Source organism: Lepidothrix coronata, unplaced genomic scaffold (genome assembly GCF_001604755.1).
Source record: "Lepidothrix coronata isolate B3197 unplaced genomic scaffold, Lepidothrix_coronata-1.0 Scaffold215, whole genome shotgun sequence".
NCBI lineage: Eukaryota > Metazoa > Chordata > Aves > Passeriformes > Pipridae > Lepidothrix > Lepidothrix coronata.
In genome coordinates, this window is record NW_016690395.1 from 661,505 (window position 1) to 683,715 (window position 22,211).

The 22,211-nt window shown below is 36.3% G+C and overlaps 1 protein-coding gene across 3 annotated transcripts in view; it reads left to right on the forward strand.

The window, feature by feature from the left end:
- AIMP1 (aminoacyl tRNA synthetase complex interacting multifunctional protein 1) overlaps nucleotides 1-22,211 on the forward strand; it is a 38,774-nt gene that overhangs the window by 13,035 nt on the left and 3,528 nt on the right. For all 3 annotated transcript variants that reach the window (XM_017833546.1, XM_017833547.1, XM_017833549.1), the window contains exons 2-6: nucleotides 5,361-5,494; nucleotides 6,165-6,278; nucleotides 8,534-8,692; nucleotides 12,082-12,293; nucleotides 17,737-17,905. In XM_017833546.1, coding sequence (XP_017689035.1) covers nucleotides 5,361-5,494; nucleotides 6,165-6,278; nucleotides 8,534-8,692; nucleotides 12,082-12,293; nucleotides 17,737-17,905 — 788 coding nt within the window. The remainder of the gene's footprint in view (nucleotides 1-5,360; nucleotides 5,495-6,164; nucleotides 6,279-8,533; nucleotides 8,693-12,081; nucleotides 12,294-17,736; nucleotides 17,906-22,211) is intronic.

Here is a 22,211-nt window from a genome sequence, read left to right on the forward strand (position 1 = left end):
ATAGGTGTAAGTGCATGAAACTTACTGAATATACCTGATTTCCAGAGTGTCCTAACAACAGAACTATATTATTGCAAATTTGTAACTGCTTTAGGCCATTGCCTCCTGAATGATGAATTGAGAACTGCTGCTGATCTTTGCTTTAGTTAGAGTGAAGCAGGGAGATGATCAAGTCAAAACTAAGACTTGATCTCAAAACTAATCAGTTGTAGCTCTCCTATGTTTTGTTTTGGTTTGGTTTTTTTTAAATATAGTTTAAAGTTTCATAGTTTTGAAAACTAGACCTTAAGTTTTTCTATCAAAAATGTGAAATGATCAAATTGGATATTCTAAATCTTATCCAAAGACATTGACAGCATCAGGTTTAGAATACTTTATCAGAAGTTAGGAGAAACCTTTAAGAGAGAATTGATTTTTAAAGCATGAATCTCAGTTCTCTGAGGCAGAAGATGGGACAAGTTAAAACAATAGCCTAGTTGCACTAATTCTTTGGCTTAGCCAAAGAAAACAGTTCCAATCTGTTTTCTTCTGTTCTGATCTGCTAACTACTGTTCCTTACTTTGCAGATTAAAAAGGTGTGATGTGAGATTCTCAAATCTGATTCACTGTATCCTGACAGTTCACAGAAGTGCAAAGCAGAGAAAGCAGAATCTGGCAAACAGCTGACACATTCTGTTATATTTATGGGTTTTTGTAAGATTGTCTGCCAGAAATGACCATACTCGAAAAAGATGCTCAGATAGAAGTGTTTGAACACAGTTCTTGAAGAGACAAAGTGATCACTGGTACTTTGTGTCTTTTACAGAAAGTACAATACTTTGCTATACAGGTTGGCCACATGGAGGAAGAAAAAAAGTTTAATTTCAGATCCGCTTGAGACTTAAGACCAAAAGCTTAGGAAGAGGAATTACCATTAAATGTTTTTTCTCTACCTTAGATTACTGGACTTTAGTTAGCATTGGAGAAATTACCTTTGTGTTATCAATAACTTTTAGAATAAGCCACTGGTTTTGCTTCATAATTACAAACTTTTAATTTGAACAGATCATCTCAAATGAAAAGCAAACATGTCTTTTTGCAGACTTTTATTTTCTCCTGTAGTGAGAAAATAAATCTTAGGTCTTGGTTGGCAGCCATTCATGAATGTGGCAGAGACACACACCTCACAGGAGAATGCCACCTGGGCCATTTTGTGACTATTTTCTGCTCTTTGATAAAAATGAGTAGGATTGGCTTTGCCATAGGAATAGTTGATTCCTCCATAGCTAGCACAAAGGGAAGAGCAATGATGGGTCAGAGCAAAGCACTTTGCAATGGAGAATGCTGCCTATGGGTGACGAGCTGTCAAATTTTACCCTCTCACTGAGGAGGATTTCATGTGCATGTGGGAGAGGAAGACAGGAGAAGGAAGCATGGTGATTTTCTTTCATTTTACGTCGTTTGAGACAAAGCTTGGCAACTTTTTGTCTCAACACATGCTCAGGTGACCAAGTGAAACATAGGTGGTATTTGGTTATGTTGCATTAAGGCCTGTGAGAAAGAACGAAAACGTAAGACTCCTGTCACCTAAGACAGCAGCATAAAACCTTACCAGATTGACAGTGCTGAAATGTAGCTGCGTCTCTGTCACAGAAACACTTCATGTGCACATGGAGAACATGTTGATCTGTAAGTTCTGCAAGTAGGGTGTACTAACCAGCCTGCAGGTTAGGTCTTGTGCAGTTAGTGATCTTACTTTTTGTGTTGACATTAGCAAAGCATTGCAAGAAAAAGCTGAGAACTTGGAAGTACTGAGCTTTTTAAAACCTCCAACTGGAAAAAGGAATGCTCAGAGCTAATTATTTTAGGTTTGGGGAATCAATTGGCTTCCAGTTTCTGGGTTTGAGGAGTTTTTTGTATGTTTTTTTTTCTTTTTCATTTAATGATTGCTTTTCCAATACTGAAAAGTAATTAGTTCCATGTTCAGACTGTGAATAGATTCCAAAACTAATTTTTAGAATTTTAAGTTTTAAATTTTGCCATTAATTTTATGGGAGTTTAGGCTTTTTCTTGCTTTTAAAAACAATATTGATGAGTAAGCTACAACAAGGTTTATGTTTTTAGCGTCCTTTTTGTGTTCACTTTTTGATCTGGATGTATTCTAAGGTTGAGGCCAATGTTGATGAACTGATATTTGTAAAACATGTTAAAATTTTGGAGTAATTTTTACTATATGAGAAGTCTTAATTTGTTATAGAGAGTTTGCCACTTTGGGGGCACTTCCACACTACTTGTTTTAGAGCAGCAAAGTAGAATAATGCCTCTTTTCTCCTGTGAGGGTACTGCAGCTACTTAGAAGACCATAGGAGGCAGTGCTTTCTGTTTAAAAAAGATAGGCAACTCTCTTAATCAGCAAGTAGAATGATGAGAAAATAAACAGCCTTTATGTGTTGATATGTAACCTAATGAACAACTGCAGGACTTGCGTCTTTCCTTCGAAGATTGAGTTCCATTGAGTGGAGCAAGTGGTTTTTGTAGCAGTTCTGAGTGTCTTGCAGGTGACACAGTGGTCCTCAGAGGTCTGAGATAAAAGTTTCCCTTAGCTAAGCAACCAGGTAACTTCAGGAGGTTCTCCTTTGAAGAAGGTCTGAGTGTACCTACTCCGTACTTGTTTTTCAAGGCTGTTTTTTGTTTGAAGGGAAATCAGCTAGTTAGGCACAATTGCATGAAGTAACTTTACTTTCAGTTGGCCTTTGAGACATTTTCTCCAAAACAGGTCAGAATGATCTGTGATGAGATATGAGGCTGGTTTTTGAGCTGTCTTATTTCTGATTTTCTTTCCAATTTTCAGTTTGTGTATCAACCAGTAAGAGTTGGTTGTTTGAGGATTTTTTTTTTGTGTGTGAAGTGGGAGGGTATCAGGGTAATAAAGGGCAAAGGAAATAGGGGAAATATTAAAAAAAATTAAAAAATTGACTGCAGTCTTTGATTATTGCAGTTCTAATATTTTTAATGTGTTTTGTATTCTATAATAAAGGGTGGGTCTTTTTCTTTTTTTTTTTTTTAATGTGTTTTTTTTAGGTACAGTTTTATGACTTTGCTGTATGGGTTCCTGTGCTTGTACAGCAGTTCACTTCACCCTGTTGCCTTTTTATATTATCGTCGGAAATACCTATTTCTTTGTGTTATTTTTACAATACTGGCTTTACAGAAATTTATTTGACAAGTGGGAAAATGTCTACTCATTGTAATCATGTAACTTAATTTCCAGATCTTCAGTTCATTAGCCAACTTGGCTAAAATCTATAAAATGTACCAGTTCTATTCACTTTGAAGTTTTAGTAGCATTTTTGTTGTCATTGGCAAAGTTTCCACTGTTAGTATTGTGTTCCCGGGAGAGAATTTGTAGCTTGCAAGAAATCTTACTGGTATGCAGACAGTAATATCCCAGGCTTTGTACTGTGCTGTGTTGTGCCATAATAGTTTTGTGTCTGTTTCCATTTGACATCTAAATTAGTAACTTATTGGAATCACTATTTTCCTTTTTAAAACTCTATTTTCAGTCTGCCCATGAAAACAAAATTATTTTCTTGTTAGCAGAGATTAATTTGAATATAAAAATCCTGGAGAGATGATTTTCCTGCTCTTTACTCTATGAGAGTTTCTTTCTTTTAAAAGAAAAATCTATTGTGGATGACTGGAAGGCGTGATGGCAGTAATACTCTTACATCTTTAAGTGAGACAGTGTGTGTAAAACAGGCTTTGATTGTATTACATCGAAAAGAAGGCAGGATCTTGGTTCATGCATCACGTTTGCAAGAGTAAGATGGCACATTTACAAGAGTGAGATGCCCCATGCATCATCTGATTATTGTGCCTCTCTCTGGCTTTGTCAGTTTTACTTTGGGAAATTTTAATTACACTCTTCCTGAATAACTGTAGTTTGTTTTCTGTTGGATTGGTTTTTGGTTTTTTGTTTGGTTTTTTTTTTAGATATGTAGCTGTGGAGAGTTATTTATAATATAAGATCAGATATCAACATACATTTTATACTTAGAATGCGCCAAAGGCAATATGTTGACACTGGCATGAGTGTGATTGTATCTGTTCACCTCTGGTATTTCTGAGTCTATTTTGTCTTCAGCATGAGGTTTGTTGCAAATCCCAACAGAGAATATTTGTATGTTAAAACCAGATTTAGATCATAGCATTAGAATAATCTTGGAATAAAATGGGAAGTTTTCTGCCAATTTGATATGAGAAAAGGCATTTTTGGACTTTGATAAAGTTGAGGAGCCAATGCATGCATCTGGATTGCCATTTTCTTACCAATTCTTCCCTTTGTTGCAGTTGGTGGGCAAATTCACAGGAATTAAATTACCTCACAAGAATTAAATCACCATTGCTCGTGCAGATCTTTTCTTCCCGCCTGTAATCAGTCTTCTTGATTTACAGATGAGGCAGCTGTTAGTACAAATTCTTTCTTCATGTAGATACTGAGTGGGAGGGTAAAAGCACTGTGGCTGTAACTGTATTTCATCATTCTGTTGCTACTATTTGAGTTTTTGTTTAAACACAAATGTTGCCCAGAAGGAAAATAGGCTGTATTTGGTAGCTTCAGGAAATAAAGGCAGTACACAAGGCACAGCTAGTTTCTGAAACATTAGAGAAACCCAGTAAAAGGTGAATATCCTAAAAGAAGGTTAGGCAGCATTTATTTGTGCTTTTGCCCTTGCTGGGCTTTTGTGTTCCCTGCTTCTTTTTTACTTGTGTGCTGGCCCTTACATTTCAGTCAATACAAAATCAGGCAATCAGAATTGCTGCTAAAATAACTCTGAAGGTGTAAACCTGCAATAAAAGTTGTCTTAATCTGACATATGTAAAAACACTCATGAATTCTGCTTAAAAGTAAATCAACAATAAATTCTTAATAAATGCACAACCACAATGTATGAAATATTCAGTATATGCGGAATAAATATATTATTAATATATTTTTTTCAACTAAAACCATGATACAGTGTTCTCCTGTCCAATCTTTTCCCTTTTATTTCCTTTTTTCCCCCCTAAATATATTCAGACCCTTTTTTCTGAGACAGTAGATTTATTTTTTTTTTCTGTTTTGTGAAGGAAGAACATGTTTTCTGCACCTGGGAAGAAAAATAGTTTTTCTTCCAAAATACTTGAAAGCAACTGTCAAACATCTGATTCTATTAACGTTGCTTTTCTTTGGGCTTTGCATTAGGAGTGGGAGCCCAGCTTGTTCGCTTAGTGAATTTTCTTATTCAGCCACTGATTTGAGAACTGCTTCACGTGGTAAGAGATGGTAGTGTTATTGCATTAAGAAGTCATTAATTTTAGACTGTCTCTTGTTTGTCTAGGTTTTTAGCCCGTTTTTTGGTAAAGATGGCAGCCAACAATGCAGTGCTGAACAGACTGGAGCAGAAGGGTGCAGAGGCTGATCAAGTCATTGAGTACCTCAAGCAACAAGTTGCTCTGCTCAAGGAAAAAGCTAGTAAGGAATTATCTTTCTTATGATAAACCTATTAACCAGGTGGTTAACAGGAAATGCTCATAGGAGAAAATGAGAACATTGGTGCTGTCAGCCTTTTAAGTGTGTTTCAAGTTCTCCAAGATAAACCTTGTGATAGAAGCTCGACTTCACTGTTGTGATTTGTGGGGGGTTTTTTGAAGCTGCTTATTCTGAAATATAAAAGGTATGGATAAGGAAGAATTAATGGCACAAACAGATGATGCAAATTTGATAGGACATGACTCCACTTGAAGGGAGAATGGGAGTTGGAAGACTATAAGACTATGCAGTCTTATGCATCCTGAATGTGTTACTGCTTTTTCACAACTATAGGATTCTCTCAAGAGTATCATACCTTCAACTATGATATTTTGTATATAACTGTATCACTGAATTAAGGTGTCCTGTATTACAAACATCTTCAAGGTTTTTCTAATAGGTTTCTTGGAGTTTTTTCTTGTGATTCTATTTAGGGTACCGAGGAAATAGTCTGTTGAGAGACAATTTGATTACATAAGTATTGTAAAAGTGGCTATTTCAACAACAAAGAAGAGGATTCCAAAGTGTTTCTGATGACAAACTCCTTTTTTGCTATTTGACTCACCATGTTTCACTTTTCTTTAAACGGTCATTTTTAATGTGCCAACTCTAGTCTTGCAGGCATCTCTCCGCGAAGAGAAAAAGCTCCGTGTGGAAAATGCTAAACTGAAGAAAGAAATTGAAGGGCTGAAACAGGAGCTGATTCAGGCAGAAATCCGAAATGGAGGTGAGGAAAAATGTCCTATTCTCATACAACGTAGATGTAGTTAGCAGAAAATGTGATCAAAACTATCTTAATTCTACTTGATTTTTATCTTTCTCTGTGACTCTATGGCATTAGTCACAAATTCTGGATTTTCCTATGTTCCATCTCTATGACAAGTTACTTAATTCCAACATTTCAATAAGCTGCAAGTCTAACAGGTACATACACCAAATTTAATCAGACATGGAACTAGTTCTTTGTATTTTTTTGTTCAGTCCCTTTCATAATAAGCCCTGGATCTGACTGATGACAGTGACTTCTTTTGATACCTTAGAAATTGCTGAATGTCTAACACTTCTTGATACTATGAGTATCTAATCTAGCATGACTGCAAAATCACCATGGAAAATCAAGCCACAATGCAAAGTACAGATAGCCAGCGACTTATTAAAAAAACTGTGGTAATGTAAAATTAGAAACAATGTGTTTTGAATTTATGATTCCGTGCTTTAGTAAGACCAGCCTTCCATTGGGCTTTCTCTTTCTTTACACTCCTCTGTGTAGTTCTGTTCAGCTTGCACCATGGTATATACTTCATATTAAAAAAGAGAAAAAACCCCAAAACTGAAATGTTTCAGATCCACTGTGTTGTCTTTAAAATTATTTCCAAAAAAGTCTCTTTTGCCCTCAACAGCTATTGCTATTTTTACCCAGACTGTCAGTATTGTAAATTGTTTGAGATAGTATCCAATGTAGCTGGATGCTAGCATTCAACTGTACTGAATGTTTTACTGGTAAAAACAACACATTCAGTCTTCAAAAAGATTAACATGTTGTAAATACAGAGAACTCTTTTTCTCTGTTGGGGACCAATATAGCCCTTTCATGTACTTAACCAAACCATTAGTTTATATTTCTCTGTTGTCTGTTAGTCTGCAGCAGTTCTTGACAGGTATAGGATATTTCACAGAATCTGTTGTGCTTCAGAGAGGTCTTAAGGTATGTTGATCCAATATGGGAAAGGAAATTAATACTTAGCTTGATATTCATCTTCTTTTATTTAGCCAGTTTATTTAAGTGATAGTAGGCCTAAATTCAAATATTTTCTTTTGAGGTAAATAGATATATGTTACCTTGGAAGTACTAAGTAGTTGAGCACAGAAATTAAATGGTCACAGTACATCAAATATATCATGAGATATTTTTCCAAAAATCTGAGAAACAGAGACTTTCCACAACTAGCAAGCAAGTGGCTGTTAGTACAACAAATCTCATACTGAAATGATTTTAGAAAGTTGTTTATAAGAATATAATTTGTGCAAATCACTTTAGTGTTGAAGAGAGCAAGCATCAACAAACAAAGTGCAGTTCTTCAGGAAAGTCAGTGTCTGAAATGCAAAAAGAAACACGTATGCGGAATAGAGAACTGTATAATATTGACACCAGAAGGATTTGTCAAACAGTCATTAATCATAGAACAGCCTGAGTTGAAAGGAACTTCAGAAGATCTTGTAATCTATGCTTTCTTGGGAAAGCCTTGATGATACTGTCTAGTGAACAAATGATGCTTACCCAGCACAATCATTACGTGAAAAGCCTTAGTGAGATTCTTGAAGAGCAGACTGTAGAAGAGAGGTGATTCTTACACTTTCATCTGTAAGACTGATAGTGAGATGATGTCCAGAATTCTAGATCAGCAGTTTAAAAGGAACTATGAAGGTCATATGGAGAATTTAGGAAAGGGAAGTGAGAATTTAGCAAAGGGCTGCAGGTAGTTTCTTAGAATGTGATTATTCAGGCTTGGTTTCTGAAGTTAATCAGAAAAAAGAGTTGAGGAATGATCTGAATACAATATAAAAGTGATTTTATGCATAACTCATTTATAGAATAGTCTCCAGTATGACAAGAGCTAGTAGCTATAAACTGAAACTAGACAAACATAAATGGGAAATAGAGAATTGGGAGCAAAGATAACTAGATGTTGAAATAAACTACAAAAAGAAGTGGTCTTTGCTTACATGTTTTCTTATGTTTAGCACTTTTTCCATTTAAAAAATGTATAGTCTAATGTTTGTTCTTAACTGATCGTAATAATCATATATAGATTGAGTTCTGAAACATGTTTTGTAATGTGCTCACTACTCAGCAGTTGTGGTTTAGGTATTTTAAGTAAAATTTTCAGTTCTCTCTGCTTTTTTATTTATATTGGAAACTTAAAAATGTTGGTGTTCGAAGTTCTGGTACTCCTCCTAACTTCTGTGGTTTTTTGATTTTAGTAAAGCAGATTGCAGTTCCTCCTGGTACAACCATTTCTACAGCTTCATTTTCAAATGATGTTCCACAACCTACAGCAGTTGTATCATCTCCTGGTTCCAAAGATCAAATTAAAGGTGAAGATGAAGAAAAGAAAAAGAAAGAAAAAGCAGAAAAAAAAGGTACTTCACTTTTCTTATCTGTGATAGACAGTTAAGGTATTTAACTTATACAAGTGCTTTTGCATCATTTTGGGCACCGAAAAGAAACCTTTCATACAGCTACAGTAGGAAAAGTCATGTGCTCGCTCTTAAATCTTGAAAGTACTTGAAGCTAATGAGAGCTGCCACGTAAGCTACAGATTCTTCCTTAAATGGGATACATGCCAAATGTTGTTTAATATCACTGAAGTTCCTTATTTGAAAAAAAATCAGCAACAACAAAAAAGCAAGGCATGTCTGTTGGACAGTACTTTTGTGCAAGTGCATCTTTTGTCTTAAACTCATGTTTTACAATCATTCTCTATGCAAATATTTATTGATTTGATATGAATAGATTTGTACAGCTTTTCAGAATTTGGATATTATGCTGATAGTGCGTTGAACCTCGTGTTGAACGTTCGTGTTTTTCTGGTGAACTGTTCATAGGCTGTTATAAGTTATTTTATACTTTTTGATGTACTGCAGCCTTTGACACAGACACAATGTTCCACAGACACAATATTCCACAGACACAGACACAATATTCCACAGAGCTGTAAATATAAAAGCAGAGGCCACGTCATATCAGACAATTAACTGTTTTCCTCAAGTATTCAGTGGCTACAAGTATTCAATTGGTAATGAAAAATAAAACTTCCTTGTATATGATGAGAAATACAGTGACTTAAATATGGAAAGCAATCTATTTGACATTTTCCTTCCAGTGACTGTATTTTGAAAAAGGTGAAATACAGCATGAACATTAAATAGTAGCCCTGAACAGGCTATTTCTGTGGAGTTCAGCATCTGTTGTAGGCATAGTATTTAACAATTGAAGTAACCAATATGTAAAATTCATTTTTTAGTCTTGAAATTGATGAAGTGATGTAATATCTCAAATCCTTTTGCTTTCTGTCACCTATCTCATCTGTTTCTTCTCTGGTTATACTCATATTCTTTGTTCCATTTCTTGCAAACCTCATCTGTACAACTTATCTGGGTATTGATTCTGGACTGACTCCAACACTGGCCAGAGGAGTGCATTTTTCTCCTTAACCTGTGGCTTTGAAATGGATGTTTTCTGTGCATCTGTATATATATGCTACTGTAGTGGGTTGACCGTGGCTGGATGCCAGGTACCCAGTAAAGCCTCTCTCTCCCTCATGGGTTGAGATAAGAGCTGAGAGAGGTCGCTTACTGATCACCATCATGGGCAAAACAAACTCAAAGTGGGGATATTAATTGAATTTATTACTATGTCAGAGCAAAAGAGTGAGAAGTAAAATAATCTTAAAAACACCTTCCCCCCACCCCTGCTTCCTTCCATGTTCTCCCTCCTCCCCCCCAGCAGTGCAGTTGTTTCTGCCGCTGCTCAGGGAGAGGAGTCCTTTTCCTGCTCCCATGGGATCCCTCCCACAGGAGACAGTCCTTGATGGATGTCTCCAACGAGTCCATCCCTTGGTTCTTCACGAGACTGCTGTCCCGTGGGTCACTTCTCCATGGGGTGCAGTCCTTCACAAATGAGCTGTACCGACGTGGATCCCCCATGAATCCTACTCAGGGAAAACTTGCTCCAGTGTGGGCTCCTTTCTCCATGGACTGCAGGTCCCCAGCAGGACCCTGCTCCATCTTGGGCCTCCCACGGTGTCACAGCCTTCTTCAGATATCCACCTGCTCCAGCATGGGCTTTTTCCTGGGCTGCAGGTGGGTCTCTGCACCCTGATAGTCCTCCATGGGCTGCAGGGGCACAGCTGCTCCACCATGGTCTGCACCACAGGCTGGAGCTCTGGTACCTGGAGCCTGGAGCACTCCTCCTCCTCCTTCTGCACTGACCTTGGTGTCTGCATTGTTGTTCACATGTTCTCACTCTGCTGTTCCCTGGCTGGAATTCTTTCTGTGCAATAACCTTCCGTTCTTAAATATGTTATCACAGAGGCATTACTGTCATCCCTAATTGGATCGGCCTTGGCCTGCAGCAGGAATCCTGTCCTGGAGCCGGCTGGTATTGGCTCCACCAGACAGGGGCAGCTTCTAGCAGCTTCAAACCAAAGCCACCCCTGTAGCCCCCCAGCTACCAAAACCTGGCCACAGAAACCCATACAGCCATGTACACATTTGCTGTGTTCTCTTTTCCTTATTTGGTGACAGGCTTCATTCCTCTTGTAGAGAAACGTCACAGAGAACAGTGAGGAATGATACCAATGTTAAAGTTAGCAGGTCTTTCAAATTATCTTAGATTGTATATATGATTGACAACTATATCAGTAAAATCAATTACATTAAAAATACCCAATTATAAACACTACAGCTTTTCATTCATCACATATGAACTAAAATATTTTTGAAGAGCTATTGCTTATATTTAAAAAATACTGCCTTTTTATTATTGAATGCATTATTTAATTTCAAGCCTGTACTAGAACAATGCTGAATGAATCAAATTGCATGCTGTTTCCACTTTTCCTTTTTTGCTCCCTAAAGTAGGGAGTTTATATATTAATATATGTAAGCTATCTTGGATGAAAGAATAGCAGAACATACATTTTAAAGCACATTTTAGGCATTTCTTAATCTCCCAGAGATTATAGTTGTTAAACAAATATTGAATGTCTTCTAAACAGGAAGTTTGCATACTTCGTTATGTACATACGTGCAAACAAACTGGATGTCACTTGCTCACCTTGAAAGGAATATCTAAATAGGCAGTTGAGTATGAGTAGTGCTGCTTCACTGTAATTTTATACTATACAGCATGTGTGGGTGATGATCATGAGTAAAGACTGCACATCAGGGCAACCTTATAAACCATGAGAATTTTCACATCCTAGTGTATTTGGGAAGTGAAGAATGTTAGCTAAGGTTATCTTGAAGAGTTGCATTGCGGCTGTCACAGTGCAGTTGCAGTGACTTCACAGCTCCTGACTGCGAACAAATGCTGTTAAGCATTAGTAACCTGATGAGTTGTGGTTGTCTGGTTTCCCTTTGCTGGTGAAACACCATGGAAGTGCTTACTGGTAATTGCTGATTATTAAAACAAGACTATCAGGCTTTTGATATGGCCTTTGGCAGAGTGTATATGTCACTTACATACAAGTTAACTACACTTAAGTTCAGGATGGCTTCACTTTACAAACAGGAAAATACCTCTTTAGGGCAAAGTGGTAATTACTTGGGGTATCAATCTAAATTGAAGTGTGTATGATGATTCACCACTGGAAACTGGTAATAGAGGTGCTATCTCTTTACTCTTCAGTTTTACACTGAATTTATGCTTATTTCTGAGACTGTAGCTCACTTTTCCCTTGCAATAGTCATGTACATTAGTTGTACTTTTTAAATGTTTATTTCATGAACAAAACCTTCTTTAATAGGTGAAAAGAAGGAGAAGAAACAGCAGCCAGCTGCTGGAAGCAGTGATGCAAAACCTGTAGATGTTTCTCGTCTGGATCTTCGTGTTGGCTGCATTATCACTGCTGAAAAGCATCCGGATGCAGACACTCTGTATGTTGAACAAGTGGATGTTGGTGAAGGAAACCCGAGGACTGTTGTCAGTGGTTTAGTGAAGCATGTTCCTCTGGAAAAGGTATTGATAAAATTATTCACTGAGAGCTTTTCCTTTCCTAAAGTATCTTAAGACCTTCATCTGTTTTTAGGATAGGTTTTCATTCTGCTAAAAGATTAATACAGTCATGAAAACAAAAATAAAATGCAGATGGAAGTAATGCTTAACAACATTTGCCAGAAAACAGAGAAGTACCCTTACCCCAATTTAGTTCCTTTCTGCTTGCAGTGTTTCTATCCTGGGATCTTATTCTGATTCCTCCACTATTGGTACACAGTGGGCTCCTAAACCAAACAGATGTGACTTTCCCTTTAGGTTTCCTACTATGTAGTAGAGAAATCATAACTTTTTTTGCTATGATCCAAACTTTTGAAACCTTTGCCTTCCAATTCTCTTTTATAGCCTCTTGAAATATTTGGCATGAAGTAAAGCAAAGAGCATGTAAATTTAACTTAGCTGGCAATGAGTAGCTTAAACAACAGTGAATACAAAATGCATATTTTTACTTCCTTGTGCAGAACAGAATCTGCCACTATGCTCTTTTTAGTTGATACTCTTTTGTGTTTGACAGGCATAGTTTACAGATACCTTGTGAACGACCTAAGCCTTCAAGATTAAATCCTCCTTTCACACCTCTTTTAGAGGATGGGAGGAATTGACTGAAGGCTGCTTCTAAATTCAAATGCAAACTTGGCATTTAAAACAGTGTTGTGTAGAGCAACTGCAAAATGGATCATGAAGAAATTGATCTTAGTGTGGAAAAGCTACACTTTGTCAAATGTCTTTTCAATCCCTATTCACTCTCTGTCCCCGTGGTAAAACTGCAAATGTAGGAGGCAATTAAAATTGTGATGGTTGTTTTTATGCTACAGAAAGTTATTGAACCTAAAAAAATATAACAGTAAAATAATACTGTAACTTCTCTGCACTGATCACCTGATAGCGTCCAGCTACTGATACGCAGTGGGCAAAATTTGAAATTGCTCATTTTTAGCAATCTGCTTTCAAGAAAGTGTGTAGAAAAAAAAATCTTAAAAGCTTTTCTAAATAGACTTACAAACGTGAAGTGTCTACAACAAAATGGCAGTTAAATGTCTTTTCTCTTTAACCTTCTTTCACTTTGGAAAAATAATCTGAAGTACTCATTAACAGAGAATTAGGGATCATCCTCATATGTTCTTTGAGAACACTTGATTTGCGTGTCTGTTTTTAGTTTTGGCAAGTCTCTATTAAGACAGTAAATTCTTAGGGGCAAGATTCCATCTTTTTGTGTTTTTTTGAAGTGTTCAAAAATGGCGTGTGTCTACTGCCATATATTTAAATAAAAATGTATCCATCAGATCAAGCACTGTAGCTATAATTCACAAAAAATTCATCTGTTCATGATTTCATTGTTTGATGTGGTAATTTAGCAGTGTTTGAGGCTGTAGTATTTGTATCATCTGATGTTACTTTTGGTTAGGAAGCACAGTATGCATCTTCACCAACATTTCAGTATGCACTGCAAGTTATTTATGGGTGTTAAAACTTCTTGCATGCCTACTTTATATGTGATATGCTGTGGTTTTGTTCACATGGTGCTGAAGCCGCGTCAGCAGTTGCACCCTTAAGTATCGTGTACAGATGTGTCATCAGTAACGGGGATATGGAAGGATATTGGCATGAGATGGACCATGTCAATGCTGAGCTCGAAAGAGCAGCAACTGGGGACAGTTGGAGAACATTCTGAAACATCAGTAGGAATTGACAGCTCTTCTACCACTGCATTTGGCTTTTTGAAGTGGATCTCTGTGTGTTCCTGGTGTCAATACCTGTGTCAGGCAATCATTCTTGAAATGCAGACAATTCTCAAGTGTCGCTTTTTGAAACCTCCTAAAATCCCCTTTAATCTAAGAGAACCTCATCTCAGTGATCAGAAGTGAAGGACAAAAATGCAGGACATGTATCTTAAACTTAGCAAGAAGAGGAAAGGCCACTATTCTCCTCCAGAAACACTATTCTACAACCATTCATTGCAAGAGGGTACATTACAATTATATCTGTTATGAACTATATTGTCTGATTTTTATAGCAGTAACTCCTTTTTTCCACTTAGATGGCTTGAATTTTTTTCTTTCTAGATCACTGTTTGTGTTGTCCATGCAGGAATTAGCAAGTACTGGAATTTGTTTCTTTCCCTTTGATAGAAAGGTGATAATATTCTTTACACATACTCCTGATCTTCTAATTTTCTTGACCTAGTCAGAGAAAACCTGTTTCTAAGAATCCTAAAGAACAATGCCTAAATCATGACTGTGAACTTATTGACACAATCTGTGTGGTGTGAGACACCTTTCTTAAAGAAAACCACTTTTTTCCCCTGCTTTTGTAGCATTCTACTTCAAGGCTATATTAAAATCTACTGTTTCTTTTCAGACATGAAGCAAATAGAAATATCTATTACTGAACTTGTAACTTGTGTTTGCTGGCGAATTTAAGATCCAGAGAAACATGCAATAAATTGAGGATGGCTTTTTGTTGCTGTTGGAATTTCAACTTGCTCTGGTTTTAAAAGAATCAGCATATTGGTTTTAATTGTATTCACTAACCATTGCAGTCTGTCATGGAATCTTATATTGAAATATATTTGGCTGATAGTTAGTTTTACAGGTAAATTCAAGAATTATCTAAGAAAAAGAACAATTTAACACTTGTGCTTCAACTATAAGGCCTTGGCTTTTCTGTATGGTAAACTTTGGAGTTTACTTTTCCTCATTTTAGTTTCTTTGCCTTATTTCTCCTATTTCATCCTGCTTGATTCTATCAATGTGTTGGGAAAATACATAATTTCATTCTGAATATGAAGTAGCTATGTGTCCAACAACTGCACCACTACACATTGTTGCTGAAACTAAATCAGTTTCTTACTGGTTGAGTTGTCAGTTTTGAAGTTCCTGGAATTCTGAAAAGAAGCGATTGACTCTTCAAAAGGCCGTCAAAGGTTGTAACTGTTTCAAGGACATTACATTTGGATTTCTTTTGCCTATTCTCAGCTCATTTATTTACCAAAGATCTCTGGAGATGACAGGGCCTTACCAGTTCCTTGTGGACATAGACTTGCCTCTGTTTGTGACCTTTTGAGTGTAGAGATTTGTCCTAGTGTTCTTAACTAGAATTTGCTTCACTCAACATATGCAGAACAAAACATACACTTACTGTTTATCAGCTGCTTTTCAGTAACACCTTGTATTTCTGATAGAACTTCTCATGTACTGAGGAAGGGAGTCAGGTTTTTTCCTTTTTTTTCTTTTTACTTTCTTTTCTTTCTGCTCAGTCTTATCTGTCAGGAAACTACCCAATTTATTTTTGCAGTTACTTTTGAAAAGCTAGATTTTGTTTTGTTCCTCTACAGAGTTACAGAGAGCGACCAGTAGAATTCAGTAGAATAACTGGATCTGACTCTTAGTAGCTGACACATTTCAGGGTTTTATTTACCATATACTTTAAAAAAAAATCTCATAAGAGCAATGCAGGTAGAATGATACCTGAACATTACTTTCCTTGGTGGTTCATAAACGAAATTTTTTTAGCTTATTATGCACAGATACAAAAAGTCTGCTTTTGTAACTGATGTCCTATTTTCTAGAAGCATTACATGTAAGTTCCTTCTATAAAACTAGCACAACCAGTTAAAAAAAAAACAACAAAAACCAAAATCCCAAAGTAAAAACTTTTGCATTGTTAGGAAGCATTTATTTAGGTCTAGTTACTTTTTTACTTCTTTACTTAGGGTATGGTCCTGTATCTGAAGATATTTTAAAAATTGAGCCATTTTTAGTAAAAAGTGAAAAAAACCAAGCTCAAAATTAGTGTTCTAGTTTTGGACGAACATCTTGGGGTGGATTTTTCTTTTTGTTTTATAAAATAGTTATTTTACCTTGTGGGTTTTCTTACCATTTATTTGTGAAATCAGTGCATATATCTTAGTATTAGAGCAGTTTTTCAAAAGCATTTGAAGATACTTCCAGGTAAAAGTGATGGAATACTCAGTGTTTGAAATGTTCATAAATACTTGTTTATTTAAGAATAGGAATCTTTTCATACAGAAATTTCATGGAGTATATATAAACATTTGGGCCGTTGTGATAGGAGAGAAAGGAATGATGGGATGCTAGTTTTGTCTTCTGTTAATTTGATAAAGATGATGATGTCCATTTCTGCATTAACGCAGTCTGGTTTGTCAATTGTATAATCTGTAATAAAAAAGCAATGTTCTAAAGTCCAGAATTTTTTCCAGTTAATCAAAACTAAAGTTGAATACCAAATGCAGAAATCTTGTTTTTTTTATTATATATATCCATTCACTAATTGTTATTCAGTGCTAAATAATGCTACAATTTGCATTTAAGTAACTGACATGTTACAGCTGTTTCTCGTGTTTTGGGCTATTTATATCCGTAGCAATAACTCTAAAATATTTTCAGTCAATGGGCTGCCTTAGAACTTATGCAAGATCAACTTTTCCTTATAACTACTTTGTTTTGGTTACCTGTATTTTTGCTTTTTAAAGTGTTCTACTTGGAGAATATATGATCAAATATTTTAAATATTGCATGAGTTTTATTAATTATTAATCCTGCAGGTTTTGTTCGAAGTTTGTATTGTAATGCACAAAGACCAAAATCTAGAAATATGAAATAGTAAAAATAATGTGCGCTAGTAGCATGGGAATTAATACATCCTTGCTTTATCTCTTAAGAATGTTCAGGGTTTCATTTTTAATAAGTCTGAAAGAGTAGTTTGTTATGTAGTCTAAGGCGTGGCAGTTTTCTATAACAAAGTATGTTGTCTCATTTACTATTATAATTTTTAATAAATTAAAACAACGAAGGGAGAAACCTATTTTTACAGGCTTGCTCTAACAAACTGCAATGTACAGCATATACAGCCATTTTCAGTGGTTAAAAAAAATTCAAAGCTTTTGGTTTGAATAAAAGTTAAAATTAAATTTGAGATGGAAGGAAGCTCATGATGTAAAACAGCTATACACTTCCAATAGACAAATTGAAATTTTTGCCTGTGAGCTAGCCTAATTCATAGAGTGTTTTTGTTCTTATTAAATAGAAATTGTTTGATTAATATTGCTATATTGAAAGTGGACTGAAATGGAGGTCTAGAATGAGTAAAGATGGAATGCAGGCGAAATGCTTCACCTGGTTTTTGGATTTCTGAATTCCATATTTTATATTTACGTGATAAGTATGTCACATTTTGGCATTTACTCCATTATTCATTGGCCAGCTCTTAGGTGGTTTAAATGATATTAAAATTAAAATTGTGAAACCGTTGCACATGCTTCTCTCATGCTTCTCGTGTCATGTTAAAATCTCTTCATTGTAATTCTTTTGTTATAATAAAATAATGGGAGTCCCCAAAAACATGTGGCATCTTAGGTACACATATCCTTCTGTTTTCCTCCCCCAAGATGCAGAATCGGATGGCAATACTACTCTGTAACTTGAAGCCTGCAAAAATGAGAGGAGTAGTATCGCAAGCAATGGTGATGTGTGCCAGCTCCCCAGAAAAGGTGGAAATTCTAGCACCCCCTCCTGGAGCAGTACCTGGGGACAGAATCACTTTTGAAGGTTTTCCTGGTAAGTAGGTATTCAGGAAAATGGTGAAACCACATATGCCAAAGTGACTTCATTGTTGACGCACATAAAACAGCTTTTTAAAGCTGACTGCGTTTGTTGTTGAAATTTTCTGAATTAGTTATATTAAAATCTTTTTATTCTTAGTGTGCTAATATTGTGTAAATGAAGGATTGAAAATACTTCACCATCTGTCAAAAAATTGTAACTTGAAAAATTGTATAGAACTTAAATGTAAAATGAGAGGAGTTCCAGTTCCCTTAAGTCGCAGTAAGTATTTCAGCTTTTGAAATGTGCGGATAAATGTATTTGCACTTTGCAGGTTACAATAAGCAAATGTAAAGCATTTTCCCTGTGTCTCAGGGCAAGTGTTGAAGTCATAAGTTCTTCATTCCAGCTTCTCTCTATTAAGGAAAGTGTCAGAACTTCAGGTAGCTTTTTTTTTCTTGAGGAAGAAGAGATAAGAGAGGATAGGTGTGAGGGAGTGGAAATCTGTTTATGAGAGGAGCCTATAAGATTCAAAACACCAGGGTTTGTTAGTTTGTCTGGGAGGAAATGTCTTTTTAGGTGCCAAAAGACAGACATTGGGCTTCTTCCCACTTAATTAAATCAATAAATCCATTCTATTTTCAGACTATAAGTAAGAACTTAATCAAATTTAAACTTTCTCAAAAGATGATTTTCATCCTTTTTTCCACCTCCCTCTTGACTAGGAAATGATTAGTTTCTGACTGCATTTTGGGAACTCAGGCATCATAGGTGTAGCATACTGGTGAATGCTTCCTCCTAGCCAATGAGTGCCAGTTCATTATTATCACAGTCTAAAAGGGATGCAGGCAGATCAACCTCTCATTGCTGTATTGCTAGCACTGTTATTTTTATAATGGTTATAGGTGTTTTCATCAGGAGGTGCTGGTCCATTAGGATTCCAGTAAGAAGGGCACCCAGACTCTGTCAAGTGTCATTTAAAGTGGCCTTTATTGGAGCTGATCCTGAAAAGAGGGACTAGTATAAATAATCTTATATTGCACAGATACAACCTCCTTTCTACTTGAAAGGAGGTTGTAACCAGATGGGTGTTAGTCTCTTCTCCCAGGCAACCAGCAGTAGGACAAGAGGGCATGATCTTAAGCTGTGCCAGGGGAAGTTTATGTTGGATATTAGGAAGAAATTTTTACAGAGAGAGTAATCAGACATTGGAATGGGCTGCCCAGGGAGGTGGTGGATTCACCGTTCCTGCAGGTTTTTAAGATGAGATTGGATGTGGCACTTAGTGCCATGGTCTGCTAACCATGGCAGTGTTGGATCAGGGGTTGGACTTCATGATCTCGGAGGTCTTTTCCAACCCAGTTGATTCTGTGATTCTATGAATGCACATACAGCAAGCTGTGTACCCTCTGTACATGAGGAGAGTTTCCCCTCTTTTGGTATTTCGAGCTATTGTTGTATTTTCTTACATATTGCAACTGTCAAGCAGAAAGGAAGTTCATGTGAGAACTTGATGCTTCCCTGTTCCCTAAAGGTAAGGATACACAAGTGGCTCAGTTGCTGGTACCATGTGGGAGCTGCCTGCTGACTCCTCTGTTACAATCAGCTCCTTAGATTTATCCTGCACCCTAGGAATTTGTGCAGCATAGTCCAAGCCCAGACCTACTCAGGTCAACTGTTACGATCACAGAAGTCATGATGAATAGGGCTCTTCTGGTCAGGATAACTGCATCACTTCAGCTTAAAAAAGAAAGTGGTCTAACTCCCAGTATTTACCATACTGGGTAGAGTTGTCTCTGTGCATTTATCAGCAAAGTATTCATCTTCAGGATGAATTTGTTGCTCAAAAGTTGGCTTTCACATGTGAGAAATGGTGTAGCTTTCTATTTTCTATATAGAACCATATTAACCTTTTAAAGCTATTGCACCTCTGACAATTTCTAGCTGTACAACAGTGATTTTATTTATTAACCTCTTGGCAAGCTCTGTGTCCCTGAGAATAGTTCAGTTGTTCAGACAATGGTGCTAATAACGCCAAGGTTATGGGTTTGATCCCCATACGGGCCATTCACTTGAGTTGGACTTGATGATCCTTGTGAGTCCCTTCCAACTCAGAATCTTCTGTGAAATCTGTGAAATTTTGCATGAAATACCTTTCATAAATATAAATGTATATAGGTATTTTTAAACTTCTTGTGAGTGAAACTGTGATGCTCTAAAAAATGTATTTTGGTTGGAATATGATAAAGGAAGCAATGTTCTAGCTAAGGTGTCTATGAAACAGAAGTGTACCTCAGCTTGGTGTGATATGCTCCAATTGAAAATACTTTAAATAATACTGTATTTAAGAAGGAGATCAGTCTGGCAGCTTTATTTTTTCAGTTTTAGTTTCCTGTATTAAAAATATACCAAGCTTGCTAGCTGAGATGCAGAATGGCTAAGCTATACTGAGATCTTAAAGCCTTTAGCAGTTGCATTGACTAAATTGTAGGAATACTCATAACTTCTAGTAGTTATCTTTAGTAAAGATAGATTAAATGTTGAATGTGTGATCTTTTTCACATGCAAGGATACACTCATGGTGCTTTCTGCTGCTGTGGAAATGGATGTGCAAGAGAGAGCATCAAATTGTACAGTAAACATTTGTAGAGCATTAGGCCTGCAAAATGATATACAAATTAACCTGGGCATGTGGCATTTTTGAGGGGTGGAGGGTCTTTTGTTTGCTTTTGTCTAAGATATAGCCTTACTCCAAACTTATATCTCAAGTAGCTTTGTGTACTTGGCATTTGAAAGTAAAGTGAGAGCAGGTAGTAGTGCTGTTTTGCATTGTGTGCTAGTATACGAGTTCAGCAGCATATCTGTTCTTGCACATGAGTAATGAGGTAAGTTTTATCTAAGTAATTGACCTGGTTAACTCCAGTTGTTTTTGGTTGGGTGTTTGGTGGTTTTTTTTACAGTGGCAAAAAGCTTTTCCTAGAGCAAATCAGTTATAGAAAATTTCTCCTAAGTTATTCCCATGTGTTAAGGTATACAGACGTTGTATTGACATTTTGATTCTTAAAAGGCATAGAATAAGCTAAAGGTTGTATATAAGTTGTACTAATTCTAAAGTTATGACCTGCAGCCAGTGATACCAAGGCTTTGTATGCTTTGTATCAGTTCTCTTCTCACAGGGAGCCAAAGACATGGAGCTCTGATAAGGGCCAAATGTAGTCTTTTACAACCCCTTTGCGAAGTGTATATATCCAGGGCTATAGATTGTAGTCCGAAATATGGCAGCTGTTTCCTAATATTTTGTAAAGAGCTGCTCAGAAACAGTTATAAGTGTGAGACTAAAGCTAATAATTGACTTTGAAAATATACCTAATGCTTAATAGTACAAAGTAGAGTGATCTATCTCCTACTTACATAAAACTTACTTCAAAGAATTTTAAGACTTGTGATTTTATTATCTTGAAGTGAGTAGAAAAATGCAAGGAAAAAAAGCACTGGTGGATGGAGACTTAGAAAATCACACTGACATCTGCCTCTTAACTTTATTTGTTGTTTACTTGTCTTTTGCATGTTACTGTTGTTAACACGGTTCTTTGATAAAGTTTTTGTTTGCTTTAGAGTTTTTAATTTCTTTTGTCTAGAAACTGAGATTGTTGCCATTTACCTTCTTGTCCAGGTGATTAACAACACTTTGGTTGGTTGGGGTTTTTTTTGTTTGTTTGTTTGAGTTGGGGTTTTTGTTTTGTATGGGGTTTTTTGTTGTTGTTTTGTGGGTAATTTTTTGGTGTGTTTTTGTGTGTTTTGTTTGGGTTTTTTGTTGGGTTTGTTTGGTTTGGGGTTTTTTTTTTGGTTTATTGTTTGGTTTTGTTTGGGGGTTTGTTTTGTTGGGTTTTTTTATTGCTGAGGTGAAGAAACTTATTGAGAGACTGGAAAACTGTTTCTAAATTTTTAATGGGATTGTATGTATATATTTTCTACTCACTCACCTTTTCTGTGCTAAAATCTCCCTCTTCTTAGCTGCTCTCACCTTAAAGATCATCTGGCACTTCACTGATAGTGTTACGAGGAGGGTAGACTCCTTGCTATGTCAGATGTCATTTAACTTCACTGCTTAATTCTAACCATTTTTCTAACCATAACAACCAAATATTTTTAGAAGAGTAATTTTAAAGCATAAAGATTTAGTTTGAGTACTCAAACTTGAAAGAACAGATGGGTCTTGTTTTATTTCAAAGTATGAAAGCCTATGAAGTAACAGAAGCACCAGCAGCAACAATTACAGCAACTCTAAAACCCACACACAACTGTCTATCAAGCAGCTTGG